General features: G+C 45.6%; 1 protein-coding gene across 7 annotated transcripts in view; it reads left to right on the top strand.

The window, feature by feature from the left end:
* The window catches only part of LOC146205679 (bromodomain-containing protein 7-like), a 134,667-nt gene that overhangs the window by 3,744 nt on the left and 110,833 nt on the right, over positions 1-20,090 (top strand). For all 7 annotated transcript variants that reach the window (XM_084590339.1, XM_084590345.1, XM_084590338.1 and 4 more), the window contains exon 3: positions 6,182-6,420. In XM_084590339.1, the coding sequence (XP_084446465.1) occupies positions 6,182-6,420 (239 nt within the window). The remainder of the gene's footprint in view (positions 1-6,181; positions 6,421-20,090) is intronic.

A 20,090-nucleotide genomic window follows, 5' to 3' on the forward strand; every position in this document is an offset into this window, starting at 1 on the left:
TGAGGGAGGTGAAATGCAAAAATGCCCCATGCATAGTGTAGTGGGATGGGATGAGGTGGAATGGGCTAGGCCCTTTTTTCATTGCTGTCCATACTAATGTGACAGATGTGCTTGGATCCCTAGCTCGGTGCATTTTAAGGCGCAAGCCTTATATGTCTCATGCAGCGCAGAACGTGTTGCCGACATGGCGCTACCAGAAGTTACGTAACATGATGTCATGAGTCAATAATTAATTGCGGTATTTAGACATAAAATGCATGAGTGTGTCGTACCGAGAGCCAATAAAGGCCAGATAATCCTGTCGTGCCTCGCTGCTGGCTTCACATCTTTCGTGGCTTGCTCGTGTCAGTGGGATGACGGCCATTGTCGAGTCATTGAAGCGGCGAGTGGCTTGCGCAACAGTTGTCCCTGTGACAGGGCCCTTCCTCCTTTTTGTTGCCTTTGGCCCGCCATTTGACTGTAAGGCATCGCTAACAGACCTCCATATGGGGCCAGGTTTGATCTCTTCGTATAAAAATTGTGATACAACTGCTGTTTGGACAATTTTGCGGGTGGTGTCATACTATTTTCCAGCCTAATTGGCATGGATCTGCTCATTTAGTTAACCATAGGGTTTCGAGCTGCCCCCAACTGTATGCCCTAATCTCGTCACTGCACCGCGTGACCTAGCGCAGTGAGCGTCTTTAGAGGAGTGGAGTGGACGATATCAATGGAAGCAGAGGGCATCAGACTACTGGTCGCATGGTGGCGTGTACCACAGTAGGAAACGTGCGAATCAAGCGTAGCTACGCCTGTGAGTGTTCGTTTTTGCACACACGCACAATCATAAGTGTCTTGAGATTTTTAGCTTGGTCCATTGTTGAAACAGTTGATCTTATTCCAGATTAAAAAAAAAAATGAATAGGTTGCAATAGTTTGATCTCCAGAAAAAGTGTCCATAATCTGAATTGTCCATATTCATGTGGATTGTATTAATGAGACTTGATTAACTTTATTTGCACCCTTTGGAGTATTCGAAATGTGGCTATTATGTGATTTGATCAGTAACAATGACAAGAATTAACGAGGCATAAACTAAAGAAACTGCTTTAAAATTGCTTATTTTACATGCTTAATATTGATAAACTTCGGGAGTAACTTCAAAAGCATGAAGGTCAGGCTGAGATGCAGTGTGCTCACATTCTATGGATAGGCAAACTTTGTTTAGCTTCAGTGCAGTTGTGAAGAGTTTGCAAAATGTCAGCTCACAATAAGATTATCAATTTAAGTAATGGGTCACTGATTAATTGACTAAATGTAAAATATGCTAAATTAAGGAAATGAAATTAGTGTCCTTAAAAATATAAAATATGATTGGTTTGGTTTATGAGGTTTAACGTCCCAAAGTGACTCAGGCTATCAGAGATGCCGTAGTGGAGGGCTCTAGAAATTTCGACTACCTTGTGTTCTTTAACGTGCACTGACATCGTACAGCACATGGGCACCTAGTTTTTTCACCTCCATCAAAAAGCGGCCGCCGAGGCCGGGATTCGATCCCGCATCCTTGGGCATAGTAGTAGAGCACCCTAGCCACTGTGCCATCCCGGCGGGGCAGAATACGATTGCTAAAACGATTGTTAAAATTTTTGTGCAGATATTTTCCTTAACGCTTGCATGCCTACAGTTTTCTTTTGCCCATGTTTTCAAGCTGAAGCATATTTTGACACCCATTGAGCATTGTAAAGATAGCAGCAGAGAATACGTTTTCATGTGCCCCACTGATATGGCTCAGTGGTTAAGGCGCTCCACTACTGAACCTAAAGGTGCAGAATCGAAATCGCAGCCGCAACAGTGGCTTTTTGATGAAGGCAGAAAGCAAGGCACCTATGTGCTTTAAGATGTCAGTGCATGTTAATGAACCCCAAGTGGTCGAAGTTTCCGGAGCCCTCCACTACGGCGTCTTTCTAGCCTGAGTCGCTGTAGGACATTACACCTCATAAATCAAACCAATACGTCTGTCTTGTGCTTTTAAAATGTGTTGGCTGATAATGAAAAGGCTGTTTTGGTCTGCACCTCATAACACTTTCAACATGTGTGTGCCACTGACCACCTTAAGTTTGACAATGTGTTCTAACCTAATCGTCATGAGGCATTGATTGATGAATATGGGGCAGCAAGCATTTTTTTTTAAGATTCATTAATAGTTTGTTTACAGTCGTAAACCTTCCCATTATGAAGAGTGTGAAAAATCTTGGCTCGCACTCTTGAAGTTTCTGTGCACGAGTGCTTCATACAGGCTGACTGTATGACACATGAAGTGGGCAGCCTTCAGCAGTATTTGTTGAAATTGTCATGGGCCGTTGCTACTGTCATTCAATTCTATTCAGTTTAGGGCCAATCGGAGCTCTGCTTTCAATAAAAATGACAGCTTTGGAATCTTAGGACACTAATCTCTCTATCAGGGTACACTTATTCCCTTTAATTGTTCCTTTAACATGCATTGCATGATGCTGCTGCTTTTGCAGTTGCTGCCATAGCTGTGTGGGGTTTCGAAAATGTCAGTGAAGGAAATTATGTTGTGAATGGCCTAAAATAATGCAAAACACATTTGTCTGCCAGGGTGAAACTGCTAAATCTAGTTCCTTTTTGCTAAATAACTGAGTTTCAGCTAAGCTTCAAAATTGTAATTTTCACTTCACACTAGTTTCTCAGAAAAATTCTTGAGCATTTCTTGCAGTGTGATTCAGCAGAAATGTTTTGCCTTGTGCAATCTTTGTGTGGCTGTTTATGGGCATTTTTTTTTTTTATATATCTCTTTTCGTCTCATTGACACACAGATGTTCCTTTGAAATCACAAGCACTTTTTTTTTAGGCTTATGTGTTATCATTAGTTGTAGCCCATCCAGCAGGTGCATTTGGAATGCTGGATGTACTTTCTTAGTTTGCTTCGGAATAAATGGATGCTAATTTGTAGTCTGCATATTTTAACTTTAACAGCAATAGTTTTCCTGCAATGCTACTTTTGCATAACCTGTTGGTTAAGGTCGTGTAGGTACTTCCTCATGTAAATGCTGCCTGTAGTAGCATTCCCAAGCCACCTGCAGCTGGCTTAGAGCCAAGAAGGTGGTGGCACAGTGTCGTAAGGCATGTGTGTGGCTTGTCATTAATTGCTTGTAGCACAGAAAGTAAATCTAAAAGCAGAGCATCAGCGAGTGACTTGCGACATTCTGCTTCTAGTTTGCTAGTTTTATTATTTCTTTACTCCAGAAAAATATCTTGATGCTTTTTTTGTAAATGAATGGTCATCTGGAGATAGGAGCTTTTCCTAGTGCGTTTTTGCTTTGGAATGATGCATGTGACTTAGTAAACGTGGATCATCATGTGGAATTCGCCAGCACCTGACAAATAATTTGTACTTAAATTTTGTTTATATCAGTTTTGGTTTCAGGTTGCTGAACGATGGTTGTGACGCCACAAGTGTGCCATGGTTTGAGGCAGACAAAAGCTGCAGTATATAATGGCTGCTCTGTAATTTTAACTCATGCCAGCTGTTATGCTAAACTGTTCCAGTAGCCGGAATGAAGGCGACTGTGCAAAATTATTATTTCAGCTTGTTGTGTGCCTCAGTTACTTCATACTCACTTTTGACATCATTACCATCGTTTGGCAACTAAAACTGAAACTATGGTAGAAGAATTCAATTATAAATTATTTACTACCATGGGGGAATTTCATGTGTACATGCTAAGTACCAAAAAACCAAAATGTACTAACTTTGGCAGCTCTACTCTTTTTAAGTTTTAAGGGGAGATGCTACTCAGACATTTTTTCTTGAATATTTGATTTAGAGATACAAAACACCGGCCATTAATTCAGTTTTTTATGCTGATTTCAAATCTGTAATTCGTTTTATTCTAAGTTGCATAGGTTTCTTTCTGTTCAGTGACAATGCGCAAAATACACACCCTTTTGCCCCCCCCCCCTTTTTTTTGTCATACTAAACTTCCATAAACACACATCATTGATGGCTCATTTTGGTCCATGTACATTGTTGGGTGCCAAAAACTAATAATAATGTACATATAAAATATGCTAATGTCGTGAAAAATTTAAATCTGGCAAGTCTACATCTTCAAGACACCACCATATGGTAATTTTTTTTTTGTAAATATTTTATCAGTATTTATTCTTGAAAGAGATAACGGCACTCCTCATACCTCAGAGAAAATGTGTGCAAAATTTCATTCAGATATGAGCAGCAGAAGTACCAAAAACAAGAAGGGCAAACTCTGAAAATTTCCCAAAATTGCATTTTGAGAAAAACGCATTTGAAGTTAAAATTGCATGTTTATTTAAAAAAAGAGGGCTTCAATTCCTATCAAACTTTGGAACAAAAGAAGAAAATTATCCATAAAGCAGCCACTGGCACTAAAACTTCCTGCAGCATATGTCACTCCCTCACGACCCTTGCGAGTGAACTCCGACACTTGCTTTTTTTTTTTCTTTAGTGTGTGCCAATTTGCTCTCGCTTCCGCAGTCAACTTCAAGGACATTTGTTTCTGCCTTATTTCTCTGGATGTGCCAAGCTATGATGCACTGGCTTGTGGAGTTCAATAATTGAGGAAAATCGCACTAGCTGCTCGTATCCAATTCCTATAGAACGGGCTGCTACAGCAGCTTTGACGCTGACGACGAAGCTTTCACGCGAGCTCCCGCTGTCATAATCTCGGCTTGCGTCCCTACACGCCGCAACTTGCTGCGATGAGTATGTTGTGGAAAGGACACTTTGCGGGCAGGTAAAGTTCTCAGAGTAGTTCAAGGAACGAATCGAGTCTATGCTTCGCGGCCGGTTTCCGGACACGGGAAGTCCTGAACGCTGGCAAGTTGGGCAAATCGCGCCGCTCGCAAGAACGTTCAGCGCTGTCAAATCAGTAATGACAGAGGACGCCTCATCGCAGGCTCATTCCTCGCTTTAGAAATGCCTTATCTTTTTTTTTTTCCCGAGGCACTCACATACTCTAACGCCGCTTCAAATTCCCCGGAGGCATCTGAAACGCTGAAGGGATCGGCGTTGGTTCCGCTAGGCCTAACTGCTGGGGTCGAGTTGTCACTGGACGAGCCTTTGCCTTCGATTTTCGTTGATGTCTTCGATATTTGTGAACAGAACGGTATTTCACTCCTCGATGACTGCGCTGGTTTGATTGTGCTTCATTCATGACGAAGATAAAGTTGCCGAACGATCGTCACTCTGAAGCGCACCTCGATGTAGCATTGAGCCAGCAAGTGGACTTCGCCACATGCATACGCGCGGTGGCCAATGGCGATGCCCGATTCATACCACGTGATTTAAAAACCAGTCGCAGTGCTCGAAAAACGCGGCATAGGCATGCTTTTTTTTATTATTGCTTGCGTTTTAGATGCTAGGCAACTGTGGTGATTGGGAGAATGCGGCTTGGCTGATCTCCTCACGTGATTCGCAACGGCGATCAACTGCGCTATGCCGACCGCGAGACGCTCGAAGATAGCATACTTTCGGTGATTTAACTGCCACCGTGTGCTCTTTAAACATAATTTCAGCCCATTTTCTGTTTAAACTCAGCTTTGATTTTTATTTTCATGAAAGTAGATATACTAAACTTGACAAAACAAGTAAAAACAAAAAATCTGTCTTTTTCGAAAAAAAACCCACATTTTTCAACCCGCATCTCCCCTTAAATTCTTGACTTGGCATGTTGTTCGCTTGGTTGTGGCAGTATTCATTTACATCCATGTTATGTTGTGCCAAATCTTAGCAATTGAGTTCTCTGCTCGCCCTGACTGCATGTGCTGATTACATGGTCTTTTTAGGTACTGTTGTGTTGTACTGTTGTACTGCAATACGCTGTTTATATTACTTGTGTGTGGCTTTTGTGTCGTGTACATAGACCCACCTGCAAGTAGGTTGTTATCTAATCCAGGGTTTGACGGAATGCCGTCTGGTGAGGCAGTGGCACAGTAGAACTAGTCTTGGAACAAAGTTGTGAACAAGGAACTCGTAGGGGTTCTGAAATGTTAACTAATGTTTCTTGGACAATTGGTCAGTGACCAAAGACTCGCTCTACTAGGTTATTATCTACTGCAGTAAATGGTTTTAAGACAGTATACCTCTCTCCCCTCATCTATATATAACTGTTTTTTTTTGTTGTTGTTGTTTTTTTTCCAGGAAAAGCGCAAGTGTGAACATGAATGTTCTTTGGGCACTGATGAGCGCCAATCTGTGCCCAATGCGGTGGAACCCCCACCGGCAAAGCGCCCCCGTCAAGAACCAATTCCAGTGCCACCTGAGGCCTCATCACCACCTGCTGAACGTCCTATTCGCGATCCTCGGTCTTGCACACTGAAGAAGTGCGATAAGACTCCCTTGCAGATGCTACTGTACTACCTCCTAAAAAACCTCCAAAAGTGAGTTGCTGTTTTCATGATTTCTTGACCTTTTAGCATTAGAAATTCACAGAGTGATCCAGGCAGCCTTCACATCGAAACAGAGGCTAACCGCCTTCTTTGTTCTTTCCAGGTGTCTATCCTGTTTCTTTAATTGCACATATCACTCTTAGGCTCCTGGATTGCTCCGTCAGTGTCCAATATGGGCGATAAGCCTCCTTCAACCGTAAAATATCTTGTAAAAGCAATGACTGACTTGAGTACAAAGTTTGACACTAATTAAAGTCAACTGAACTTGGATTTAAAGGGACACTGCAGCACTTTTTGCAAAAATTGGGCTTTCAGCAGAAGCCCAGTTTTTCATGCTGAGAACTCGAATATCAGATTAAAATGGGGCAGAAAAAACAGAAATAACCTTATTCCAGCAAAAATATGCAACCCGCATAACGGGATTCACCGCGGTCGCGCCGCTGCATGTGATTGGCCAAGACATCGCGGGACGAAGTTTTGAGGACCGAGGAAGCTGCCGATGTGGCTCTGTCGTTGTGCTGTGTGCCGATCGCAGCTCTCTGCTGCTTTGTGAAAGTCGTCATGGCACGCCAGTTCCACTCGAATGACCATCGGATTTTTCATCGCATTTATCCGTACCAGATGCGCCCACAAACGATGCAGCTCTTCCATTGTAGAGAGCGCAGGCTTTGCATGAAATCTTGCTGTGGTACAGAGTAAGGAATTTTGAAAAGTAGTGTATGTCATTATTAGAAGAATCTACATGGTCCTCGGTGAAGCCTCGGTACGCATATTTCTGAGAAGGAAGGGCAGCGAACGATGCACTAGCCGTCTAATTCCGTCTCAGGCCTCCCATCCCACCAGAAAAGTCGTTATGTATTGTGAAAAAGAGGGCCCGAGGCATGGTGTACGAAATCCTGCTTTGAGTTCCATGTTTCGTACCTTGGGGAAACGAAGAATTTTATAGGAAGAGTGAAGCAGTACACAGCTGCCACCAAACGAATGAACTGTAAACAGAGCGCTGTTGCCGAGCTCTGCGATGCACGCGAGGCATTGACGGAGCTATTGGGCTGGAGACCATGTTCTGAGATGTTTTCTTACAAGAGCCTCATCGGTTTCATTTCTAATTTCATTTGCATCCTCAAACTGGACAGAACTACAGTCGCCGACTGATTTTTCGGCCATGCTTGATTATTCAGACTTTTTCCCGGCTCCAGGACATACCTTATAAAGTCAATGTATTACGCAGCTTAAAATTTCGGACACTCTAGGGAGGGCTATTCGATTTTTTCGACATTCCAAGCGTCAGCCGGGCCAACTGCCACACATTTTGAGCGGTGTCGCTGCCATCTTGTTTGTTTAATTTTTTTTTTTTTTTTGACCGCCTCGAAATCGGTGCCGGCCTTGCGTGCCGCTCCTTAGCTAAACTGACGTTGGATTGAGGCTATATTATTTGCTTAGCAGCTTCCACTTCTGGAACAACGTCGCTGCTTGCTGCCGGAGTGCTTTTTTTTTTTCTTTTAGCTTGATCGCTTCGACTGCCTGTTCCTCTGTGTGTTTGCAGTGCGTTTCACGTGCGTTGCCAAGCATAGCAAGTAGGCCTAGCTGTGGTCATGCTGATGCGAGAACTACGTTCTGTTGCTACTGTGGCTCACATTTAATTGAATTGGCTTCAGATCTTCAAGAAGTTGTTTCCGGATTTTATAAGGAGATTCTTTTTTTTTTTTTTTTTTTTTTTTTTTTTTTTTCTTCTTCGTGCAATGCAGCAGCGAGAAGGCACTCAACAGAGTCAGTGTTGTGATCCAGTGGTTGGTGGTGGGGGTGTGCCTCAAAAGCAGGAAAACCTACTCTGTCGATTTGCTTGGAGCACTTAGTATGCTCGCCGATGCGTGGAAGTCAGTGGCACCCACAACGCTGCACAACTGCTTCCGAAACGTGGGATTTGTGCTGAATGACGAGTCGGCTGCCTTGGACAAGGAGAGCGTCGTCGAGCAGCTGTCAGGCAGTGAGCAGCTCACTGATGACCTTCGTACTGCAGGTGTCGAAATTCCATCGACCGTCTTGTTTTCAGAGTTCACAGACTTGGACCATGAGTTGGAACTGTGCGCTGGGTCCACAGATTCAGAAATTATTTGCCAAGTGCTTGCGAAGTCTGAGAGCGCCGACGACAATGACTCACCTGCAGCAACGCAGTCGACGCAAGCCGAGCTGATGCAAGTGGTCATAACCCTTTTGTTGCCTTAAGGTAACACTACGACTCTCGCTGAAATTCAGGCGGACCTGTTAGCATGGAAGCGGAGCGTGGTGCGGAAGAGCATTCATGACTTTTTCCGGCCTGAAAGTCAATAATAGGCAATAAATTGAGCTTTTTTGGTGCACACTTATGTTTTTGGACTGCCCGATTTTTCGGACATTTTCGCGGTCCGTTGAGAGTCCGAAAAAACGGTCGTCGACTGTATGTAAAATGACGAGGCAGCAACGGGTGCATAATCACGAGGCCATATACAGTGTTCTGCAACTTTATCGAACCCCCATTTGAAAAATTCTCCCACCTCAACCGGAGGCACATTTGGGCTGAAACTGCGCACAAAGCTTGCGGTTTGTTGTCCCCTTTTTTACGAGGTAAATTTGACCATGGTGCTTACTTGGTCTGGCCGCGCATGATGAGAAACCAGAACCTCTGCGACGAGACTGAGGAGCAAAAAACGCCAGCGCAGAGTTAATAGCAAAAGGCAGCTTTGGCGCCATCTGGCGTCGCTGAAGGAAAGTGCTGCGGTTCAAAAGCGCCGAGGCATGTATGGCACGTTCCTGCAATGATGCTAGATGACGCCACTGCTGCCCTTCGGCGGAAAATTTACGTTTCCGTATTTTGTTCCTCAGTTTCATTGCAGACGGTTCTATTTTCTCATCATGCGCTGCCAAACCAAGTAAGCACCATGGTCAAACTTAACTCGTAAAGAAGGGGACAACAACGTGCAAGCTGTCTGCGCAGTTTCAGCGCAAATAAGCCTCTAGTTGAGGCGGCAGAATTTTTCAAACGTGGGTTCAATAAAATTGCAGAACACTATATAAACTTCGATGATTGCTTGCTTGGACGCATCGAAGGAAACCTCGCTCAGTGCGCTCCATACTTGAATGCATCCATACTCAGCTGAGTGGTATGCGCCTTATCTTCTAATAAAGCTCCCACGAACATATCAGACACGTGCAATGCTGGAAAGGATCTTGCAAAGTTGTTGCGACCTAGCTGCGACACAACAGTGGGCTGTCCTTAATCATCTGCTCACTTTTTGCTAAATATCAGACAACTCATCAACCGCACGTGCTGATGATCTTTTGTGAACGTTTTGGTTTTGGGGTTTAACGTGTCCCGAAGCGACTCTGGCTATGAGACACGCCGTAGTGGAGGACTCCGGAAATTTCAACCACCTGGGGTTCCTTAACCCCAGGTGGTTGAGATTTCCGGAGTCCTCCACTATAGAGTCTCTCATAGCTTGAGTCGCTTTGGGACGTTAAACCCACAAACCAAAACCAAAACGTTTGCAAAAGATCATCAGCGCGTGCAGTTGATGAGTTGTCTGATATTTAGCAAAAAGTGCATTCCAATGTTTAGCAAAGAAGCCGCTACGCATTTGCACAAAAACAAACGAACCGAGACATGCAATTACAACCATGTGCCGATGTTGCCTGCCCGTCCCACCATAAGATTGCACTTCGTAAGCAGATCGCAAGCAACGCTAAACGCAACTGTTCACATACGAATGAGACCTAAATATTCAGAAAGTAATGGAACTACAGGCAGAAGTACAAGCCTTACCTCCCTTTTCTTCCTTCAATAATAGTGGCTCTAGGAAATGGTGACTGGCACGACTGTTGTGCGAGGAAAAGAAAGGAACTGCGTCATGGTTCAGCCATGCCTTTTTGTCAAAGCCCTATAGAAATTGCATTAGGAATAAACTGCATGTAGTCACAGTCACGAAAATGCTTCGAGTAGGATGTTTCCTGTAGTCGGCTTGAATTTATTTTTCTTCTCAGCAGCGTCCCATTGCTCTGCGAGTGTTTGACACTGCAAGAAACGATGGAAGATGACGTCACGGCCACAGCTGTTCGTGCATCCGAACACATGCAGAGTAGTGTTGTATCGGGCACACAACACTAAGTTGGCATGTTTTGTACATCCACAACGCACACAAGACAAGGAACAGCGCACGCCAAAAGCTCCCTTGGGTGTTTCTGAATGCCTCCTGATCCTCAAAATGACGTCACAAGGGTTGGAGGAGCGAGAGTTCCCTCTCTGCTTTCCTCTTCTGTAACAGTGGTGAGAGGCGTGGGAGATTTAAATTGCACATTTTCAGTAGGTGATTGCGCAGGTGTTTTATGCATAATCAAAAAAATTTCACAGACATGATCAACAAATAACGTACTTCAAAAATATAAGAGTATTAGCACATTTTTAAACTACTGCAGTGTCTCTTTAAAAATGTGATTGATTCTGAAATGGAATCGGCTAAAACTTCCATGGGTTTTATCAATGAAAATGTAGAATTTAGAACCGAGATTGCTAAGCTCAAAGAGATCCTTTCTGACGTCAACTAGCTAGGAGATGAAGAAGGGAAAACAGACTCACAAATGAAGGGAAAACTCTCAGGTACGAATTAACTGAACTGCAGCAACACTGTAAAAGAAATAACCTAGAAATCAAAGGCATTCCTCTGGCACCCGGTGAAGATCTCGATTTCAATGATGACATCAATCTGTCATTGCTTTAGCACCGAGTTTAATTAGTCCGATGTCGAAGTTATCCATTGTGTGCCCTCAAAAGACAAAGAAAAACCCAACATCATTTTCAAGATTGCTTCCGGAAATGTCCGAGACAGCATTTTGAAAACCGTTGAAAAAGCAACGGCTGAACAGTAAACTTTTGAACTTTGTTTGACGGCGACGAAAATTTCGTTTGGGTAAAAATTCGGCTGGGTAAAGCACTAAAAGCCAAAAAGAAAAAACAGTGGAAACACACATGGGTATCAGATGGCAAAATTCTGATGTGCAAGACAGATACCTCGCATGTTCTGCATGTAACCTGTGATGGTGATCTTGCTTAGCTAGTCTAGAATTGTGGCTTTTTTCTTTGAAGAAATCAACGCTAAGTGGCATGAGAACGAGAATCTTTCCATTTTCCACTGCAGTGTCTGCAGCATAAGCAAAAGCCGAGACCAACTGTACATTTATCGCAACATTCTTTCCAATACGATCTTATTGTTCTGAATGAAACCTGGCTTAAGAAAGGCGAGATACCTCCCACTCCTGGTTACACATCACTATCTTTACCAATAGAGAGCACTGCATGAAATGGCGGCATCGCTCTTTTTATTAAAAATGGCGTAGATTATCAACATCTTGCTAATTCCTCGCAGAGTTCTAGTACCACAGAAGCACTTCTCATTCGCCTTAAGACAGACGTCATAGTAGGCGTATATCGTCCACCAAACTCTTGCGCAAGTCAATTCATATCTGATATGGAATCCATTTTGTTCCCTCTGATGTCTTTTAATATAATTCATTAGTAATAGTTGGTGATTTCAATACTGACCTATCAAAGGATGACTGTCGTGATTATATATTTTTGTTGGAATCATTCAGTCTCAAGAATGTTATCAATGTGCCCACTAGAATATCTCAGTCTGCAACAATTATTGATAATATTTTATGTAACTGTGATGGGAATGTCTGTGCTGGTGTTTGTGACGTAAACATTACTGATCATTGTTCAACGTTTTTGTTCCTGCCACGTTCGAATCTCAATTGTAATTGTTCTAACCGTACCAATGTATTTTCACGGGTGGACTACATACGCGCCAGACATTTACTAGAATCTATTCATTTTGAAAATTTGTTTCACAGTGGCGTTCATACAGAATTTGCTAACTTCATATCTAGTATTTCTAATGCGATGACCAAGTCAATGTGGCAGTTTTCGCAGTGCAACTATAAGCATGCCATATGTCCTTGGATTACTGAGGAAATGCTCAGTTTTGAAAAGAAAGGATTCATACTGCCATAAACTCAAAAACAACAAAACAAATATGTACTACTTGAGACAGTTTAAATACTGCTGAGTAAATCCGTGGCACTGATGAGAAAATCAAACAAAATCATATTACCGTATTTACCCAATTCCAACGCACACTTTTTTTCGGGGAAAATAAGTCTTAAAATCCCATGCCCATTAGATTCGGGCACAAACCAAAACTGCCCCATAGCTGCCCATCGTCATTGCCTTTATACGATGTGGGAGCTCACGTGTTGCTGGCAACCATAGGAGTACGTTTGCTTGTTTTCTGCGTCGCAGGAGCAATTTGCAACCGGTGTGGTGCTTCTCACTTGTCGTTACTCTCAGCGAGCGTAGCACAAAAGAGTTCATGGGACGAACCACCTCGCCTCGCTTTTACTACATTTACGGCGTGAGTCCGTCATCCGTAGTACGATGGTGATGTTCTCCGGCAGCCTCTCCGTACGGTATCGTTTTTGAGAATGGATGCAGCGGCCATGAAGACATGTCGTGTCCGCCACGAGAATAGTTTTAAGCCTAAATTATTCTGCACGCAGAAAAAGTGGCAATAGGCATGCCGCCCGCCAGAGACTTGTGTTCGCGACTGGCGAAGACTGAAAACTTCAATCTGAGTGGAAACCTCCGCGAGCGCGGAGGTTTCCCGACCTTGAAGATGAGGGGGCCGACCTCACGAGGCAGCTGCGTGTGGATCACATGTCAGTCACCACCAAGGTGCTCAAGTGAAGGCCCTTGAGCATGCCTGAGGCCTCTCAAGAAACCAATTCAAAGCAATCTGGAATTGGATAACAAGATTCATGAAGCGCAAAGGAATGTTCGCGGAAATCACATTCACGTTAGAAGCGGGGCTTGCAGTATTTCTTTTTTTTTCCCGGTTCTCGAAATTGGGCGCGCATTAGTATCGGAATTCGCCTTTTTTTTTTAAATTTTTTTAATTTTTTATTTATTTATTTATTTATTTATTTATTTATTTATTTATTTATTTTTGTCCTAAATTGGGTGAACGTTAGAATCGGGGGTGTGTTGGAATTGGGTAAATACGGTATAATAATTTGGTTATAAAGGGGGATGAAGGGATTGGAGCAAACCTTTTATTTTTTTACTTAGAGGGAATGAAATTTAGCAGGCTGGCTTAAAATAGCTTCAAACAGAAAGCTATAAAGTTTCAAAATGATAGCTTCAGTAGTTTTTATTTTATCATTGTTTATATGTTGGTCACATGTTGCTTGCTCGTAGAAGCCTGTCATGACAGCAAAATGGGCTATGGGTCTGCAAATATTCTTAATAGTACCAAGAAGTATGGTCGAAATCAAGATTCTCCTGAATTTTTTTTAACTTTTCTGCTCTATTCCTAACTGACTTAGTATGCATCTTCTCTTTATGTTTAGAAGGTATCATGCTCTAATTACTGTGTAATAAAAAATTGTGAGCCGAAACAGCAAATCTGAGACTGTCTTGATGTAAAGCACATTTCAGCAATTACAACAAAACAAACGGGATAAAAATCCATGCACCCATTGCGATGCTACGCTTTCCACAAGCAAGGTGATTAGCTCAAAATGAAGTTTCTAGAAAACGAGCTTGATAGTTACAAACTGGCACGCACTGTCTAAAATGCTCCTGCACTGTAATATTTGGTGTCTCTGGCAGCAGGCAATTTCTCAGCCCTTTGTCCTTTCAAAAGATGAGCTTTGTGCACCTTCTTAATTCGCTGGGAGTCTACTCTTCTGGCCACTCGGCCACAAAACGAGTGCATAGTGATACGCCTCCTTTTTTTTTCCTTGCGGACTACTTGCGTAGCTTTCGCTGCATTGCACGTAATGTATGAAACGGAGTATAGTGTCCATAATGTTTATTGTATTTTTTTTGTTACTTGTGGAGGTAATTTACTCTGTGTACATCACTGTTGTAGCTTCTCCGTCCATTTGTTTATGTCCTTGTTGCAAGTGGCTACAGCAAAGCAAAAATATAGCATTTTAATTAATTTTTAAGAAATATCAGCTATCTAGAATACAGTCTACAGCTTTATTTATTCCGGGGTTTTAAGGTAGGGGTAGACTGAGTTTCAAAATTTGGCTGTACAGCAGTAGTAATAAAAGCTATTGCTATAAAATTTGCGAGGAATATAGAGGTAGATTCAGCTTGCGTCATAATTGAAAATTAGTTTTAAAGTTTTAGTAGTTATTTTATTTTTGTTTTGTTTTTCTATGTATGGTATCTTTTCCTTAAGACCTACTGTCTGCAGACTATTTCAATTTTGTACAGAGGTAGCAACAAATGTTTCACAGAAGTGGCATGAAAATCATCCCCTTCAGGCAAAAAAAAAAATCTTTACAGTACAAAAAATATCTGAGGGCCATTTTCGGTTCTCCACGCTTCAAATGACTTGTCCTGAAGTAACTGAAAGAAAAGTTCTATTTTTTCATTGTTTTCTGCGATGTCCCCATTCGGGGACTGGGCGCCTCAATACAGAAAAAGCGATGCATGCTACTATCAGAAAGCGCGATAGTGTCCTTAGCAAGATATCGGGCACAAAAGATGGCTAACGGACTATTGCTTGATATCTTAATTAAATCAATCACTTCATAGTATACTTACTGTGAAAAAGGTAAAAGCAATTGCTCTGAGCAGGCATGCATAAAAAGATATGGCACTTTTGGCAGCGAATCAGACACTTCGCTGTGCATCCTTCACGGCGGCAGCACTGTGAGTTTGGGGCCTTGATATGATCCAGCCAGAGGTTGTAGCCATCGTAACTAATGGCAGCTGTCAGTGGCAAATGTGATCTAGCCTTCATCGCAACGGGCTCTGGTGTCTCACTACCTGGCCGACAGCGCTATTTTTGAGGTGTTCTAATGCTCACGATTAGGCTGTTCGCAACATCAGTTTGGAAGGCCGTCATGTCCAAAATACTGTTACCTGGAAACGCGGTACCAAAGTGATGTGCTCACTGACGAAGACGACGACGACAAAGCGTTGAGAAAGAGGACGACGCTGACAGAGTGGACACTGCACGGCTACTGAAGTCTCAGCTTCGAGTTCAGCCCATCGCAGTGCTGTTACATTAAGTGCATCCCCGTAACATCTTGGTGGAGGTCGCGGGTTCGACACAATCTGACGCTGGATCTCCGCAGTGGCCGTCACCTCGGAACCGTCACAATGACAACCGACGCGGCACCATCTACCTCCGCAACCCCAACTGTCGTCGTAGCCCACCCCTGTGACCCTGGCCCATTCTGCAGTACAGATGAGGTCGACGTCGAGGACTGGCTTTCGCTTTATGAGCGTGTTAGCCAGCACAACAGGTGGGACGCCACGCTGATGCTAGCCAATGTCATCTTCTACCTTACTGGCACGGCACGCGTTTGGTTCGAAACGCATGAAGCAGAAATACCCTCCTGGGATATTTGCAAACAAAAACTCCGTGACCTGTTCGGAAAACCGGTTGGCCGTCAACTCGCCGCCAAGAGGGACCTCGCCAAACGTGCCCAGACATCTACCGAGCCTTATATTACGTATATACAAGACGTTCTGGCCCTCTGCCGAAAAGTTGATAAAGACATGCCAGAACCTGATAAGGTGGGGCACATCCTCAAAGGCATATCCGACGATGCCTTCAATCTTCTACTCTGTCGGGACTGTGCTACGGTTGACTCCGTTTTGCAGGTTTGTCGACATTTCGAGCAGGCCAAACACAGACGCATTGCACATCGCTTCGATCGGCTCCCCAACACTGCCCCTACCTCCACGTGCGAGGATCTGCCGACCCTAAGGCAACCTTCCAACACTGAAAATGTGACACGCATTGTGCGTCGTGAACTAGAAGCGCTCGCCCTTGCTGCATCCAACCCGCCCTCCTCGGACAGCAACCTAGCGACGATATCCCTCATTCAAGCCGTCGTTCGTCAAGAGGTTGCCAACTTGGGCGTCCCCTGTAGCCACACCGTAGAACAACACAGTTCGAGCTCCGTCCCTCCCATGGTCGCCACCGCTACACCCCGCAACACCTACGCGCCACGCTACCGATACCGCAATCCTGATGAGTAGCGCACCCCTGACGACAGGCCGATCTGTTTCACGTGCTCGCGTATTGGCCACATCGCTCGCCACTGCCGCAGCCGCTGGACATCACCACCTCGACATTTTCCTTACGTTGACCGCTACTCCAATTACAGTCACCCCCGTTTCACGCCTCGTTATGAGCCGCCCCGCACCGATACTACTCCGCCTCCTCCTGTGCCCAGTCTGTCTCCTTCCCCGCCAGCCCGCCGTTCCCGTTCACCTCTTCCTGGCCGCAGTTCCTCGCCGTCCTCTGCCGGCCGCTTCACGGGAAACTAGCCAATGCAGCTCCCGGAGGTGACGCTGCATTGGTACCCCGACCTGGAAATCCTCTACTGCCCATTTCTTCGCCCCATAACCTCCTGTCCCTGTTCGTGGATGGTGTTCTCGTCTCTGCCCTCATTGACACTGGTGCCCAAGTCTCAATCATGAGCTCATCGTTTTGCCGCCGCCTCAAGAAAGTACAGACCCCCGCCGCTTCGCCCACCGTTCGTGTTGCCGATGGCAGTACTGCTGCCGTCACTGGGCAGTGCACTGCCCGAGTCACTCTTGCCGGTCATCACATCCTTTTGTTCACTGTCCTCAACCAGTGCCCTCACAATCTGATCCTCGGCCTTGACTTTTTAACGGCCCACTCTGCCCTTATCGACTGCTCCAGCGGCCTTCTTCGTTTGGACCTACCTGTCTGCTCAGAACATCCTCCATCTGCACCCCGCCTTCGCTCCACTGAGTTCGCTCGCCTGCCCCCTGACTCTGCTGTTTACCTACCTCTGTCACCTTTCCCGCCTGTGCCTGACGGTGACTACCTTGCTTGCCCTATCACCGAGGTCTTTCTTGACCGCAACGTCGTTCTTCCTCATCTCATCGTATGCGTTACACAGAACAGCACCTACCTTCCTATCCTGAACTTCAGTCTGTCACCCCAAGTTCTTCCCGAAGGAATATCCCTTGCTACCTTGTCCCCTCTCACAGACTGCACCATTTGTGCACTCACTCCTGGCCCACATTCAAGCGTCCTTCCAACACCCGTACTCTCCACCACAATTACCGACCCTATTTCCGCAATGATTGCCTCTGACCTCAGCCCCGAACACGCTCAGGACCTGCACAACCTTTTATCCTTCTCCGACATTTTTTACTTTGCTGCCGGTTCTCTGGGCCAAACATCAGTTGTGACTCACCGTATTGACACCGGCGATGCAAAGCCTGTACATCGGAGGCCTTATCGTGTGTCCCTTTCTGAGCGCCAATTCATCCAGCAGGAGGTCGACAAGATGTTGGGCAACGATATCATCGAACCTTCAAACAGCCCCTGGGCATCTCCTGTCGTGCTCGTTAGAAAGAAAGACGACAGTTGGCGCTTTTGTGTCGACTATCGACATCTGAACAAGATTACAAGAAAAGATCTTTACCCGCTGCCGCGAATAGACGATGCCTTGGACTGTTTACATGGAGCCCGCTACTTTTCCTCCATCGACCTTCGTAGCGGCTACTGGCAGATCTCTGTTGACGAACAAGACCGCGAGAAGACAGCTTTTGTCACACCCGATGGACTTTACCAATTTAAGGTTATGCCTTTTGGACTTTGTAACGCCCCTGCTACGTTTGAACGCATGATGGACTCCTTACTCCGCGGCTTCAAATGGACGACTTGTCTATGTTACTTGGATGACGTGATTGTTTTCTCGCCCTCGTTCGAAAGCCATCTTAGTCGCCTTTCTTCCATCTTGGCACTTTTCCGCCGTGCCGGACTTCAACTGAACTCAAAGAAGTGCAGTTTTGGTCGCCGCGAACTTAAAGTGCTTGGCCATTTGGTGAATGCCACCGGCGTGCAACCCGATCCCGACAAAGTTCGCGCTGTCAGTGCGTTTCCATGTCCCCGTTCACCCCGTGATGTCCGCAGCTTTATAGGACTGTGTTCTTATTTTCGCCGGTTCGTCCCAAACTTTGCCGCTGTTGCTCGTCCTCTCACCAATCTGCTGAAGAAAGGCGTTCCTTTCTCATGGGGACCAGAGCAGGCTAACGCATTCTCCACCCTCATCGCTATTCTCACCAATCCTCCTGTGTTGGCCCATTTCAACCCGTCTGCCCCGACGGAACTTTGCACCGACGCCAGTGGCCACGGGATTGGTGCCGTTCTTGCACAGCGACAACGCGGCCAACATTGCGTTATTGCCTACGCCAGTCGTCTCCTGTCATCAGCAGAACAGAACTATTCTATTACGGAACAGGAGTGCCTGGCTCTCGTTTGGGCCGTTGGAAAATTCAAACCCTACTTGTTTGGCCGACCCTTCACTGTAATTACCGATCACCACGCCTTATGTTGGCTCTCTTCCCTCAAGGATCCTGCTGGCCGCCTCGGCCGCTGGGCACTGCGCTTGCAGGAGTATACCTTTTCCGTTGTATACAAATCCGGTCGGCTTCACCAGGATGCAGACTGTCTGTCCCGTTATCCCATCGATCCCCCTTCCTCTACTGACCATGAGTCGGACCCCTGTGTCTTCTCTATATCGGACTTTTCCCACATAGCCGACGAACAGCGGTTGGACCCAACCCTCAGTTCTCTTATCGACCGCCTCCGCACACACAGCCGTGACTCTTCCCTCGCCCTGTTCTTCCTTCATGGGAATACGCTATACCGCCGCAACATGCGACCTGATGGCGCTGAGCACTTGCTGGTCGTTCCCCAACACCTACGCTCCGCCGTTCTCGAACAAATGCACGACGCCCCTACAGCTGGTCATCTTGGCCTCTCACGCACATACGACCGCGTGCGCCGGCGTTTCTTCTGGCCTGGACTCTACCGCTCTGTCCAGCGTTATGTAGCCGCTTGCGACCTCTGTCAATGCTGGAAGAAACCCCCTGTGCTACCACCTGGACACCTGCAGCCGATTGCTATCCCGACTGAGCCATTTTCTCGTGTTGGCCTTGACCTCCTAGGGCCCTTCCCCGAGTCCTTGTCGGGAAACAAATGGATCGCTGTGGCCACCGATTATGCCACGCGGTACGTGATCACTCGCGCCATTCCAACCAGCTGCGCCACAGACGTTGCTGACTTCCTTTTGTACGACGTCATACTACACCATGGTGCTCCCCGTCAACTCCTTACCGACCGTGGCCGCTGTTTCCTTTCCCGAGTTGTTGAGGAAATACTTCGTTCTTGCTCCGTTCGGCACAAGTTCACCACTGCGTATCACCCTCAGACGAACGGCCTTACGGAGCGTCTTAACCGCACACTCACCGACATGCTCGCAATGTACGTATTCGACAGTCATCGCGACTGGGATATTAGTCTGCCATTTGTCACCTTTGCATATAACTCTTCGCGTCATGACACTGCTGGGTACTCTCCATTCTATCTTCTCTTTGGAAGAGACCCCTTACTGCCCTTCGACACTTTGCTTCCCGCCGCTAGGTCCGTCACAACCTATGCCCGCGATACCATCGCCCGAGCCGACGCTGCTCGCCAGATTGCTCGTCAGAATCTCGCCATCTCTCAAGAAACTCAAAAACGCCGCTACGACGCTCACCACCGCGATGTGCACTATCCCCCCGG

Source organism: Amblyomma maculatum, chromosome 1, assembly GCF_055883805.1.
Source record: "Amblyomma maculatum isolate TAMU_Amacu chromosome 1, ASM5588380v1, whole genome shotgun sequence".
In the NCBI taxonomy this organism is placed as follows: domain Eukaryota; kingdom Metazoa; phylum Arthropoda; class Arachnida; order Ixodida; family Ixodidae; genus Amblyomma; species Amblyomma maculatum.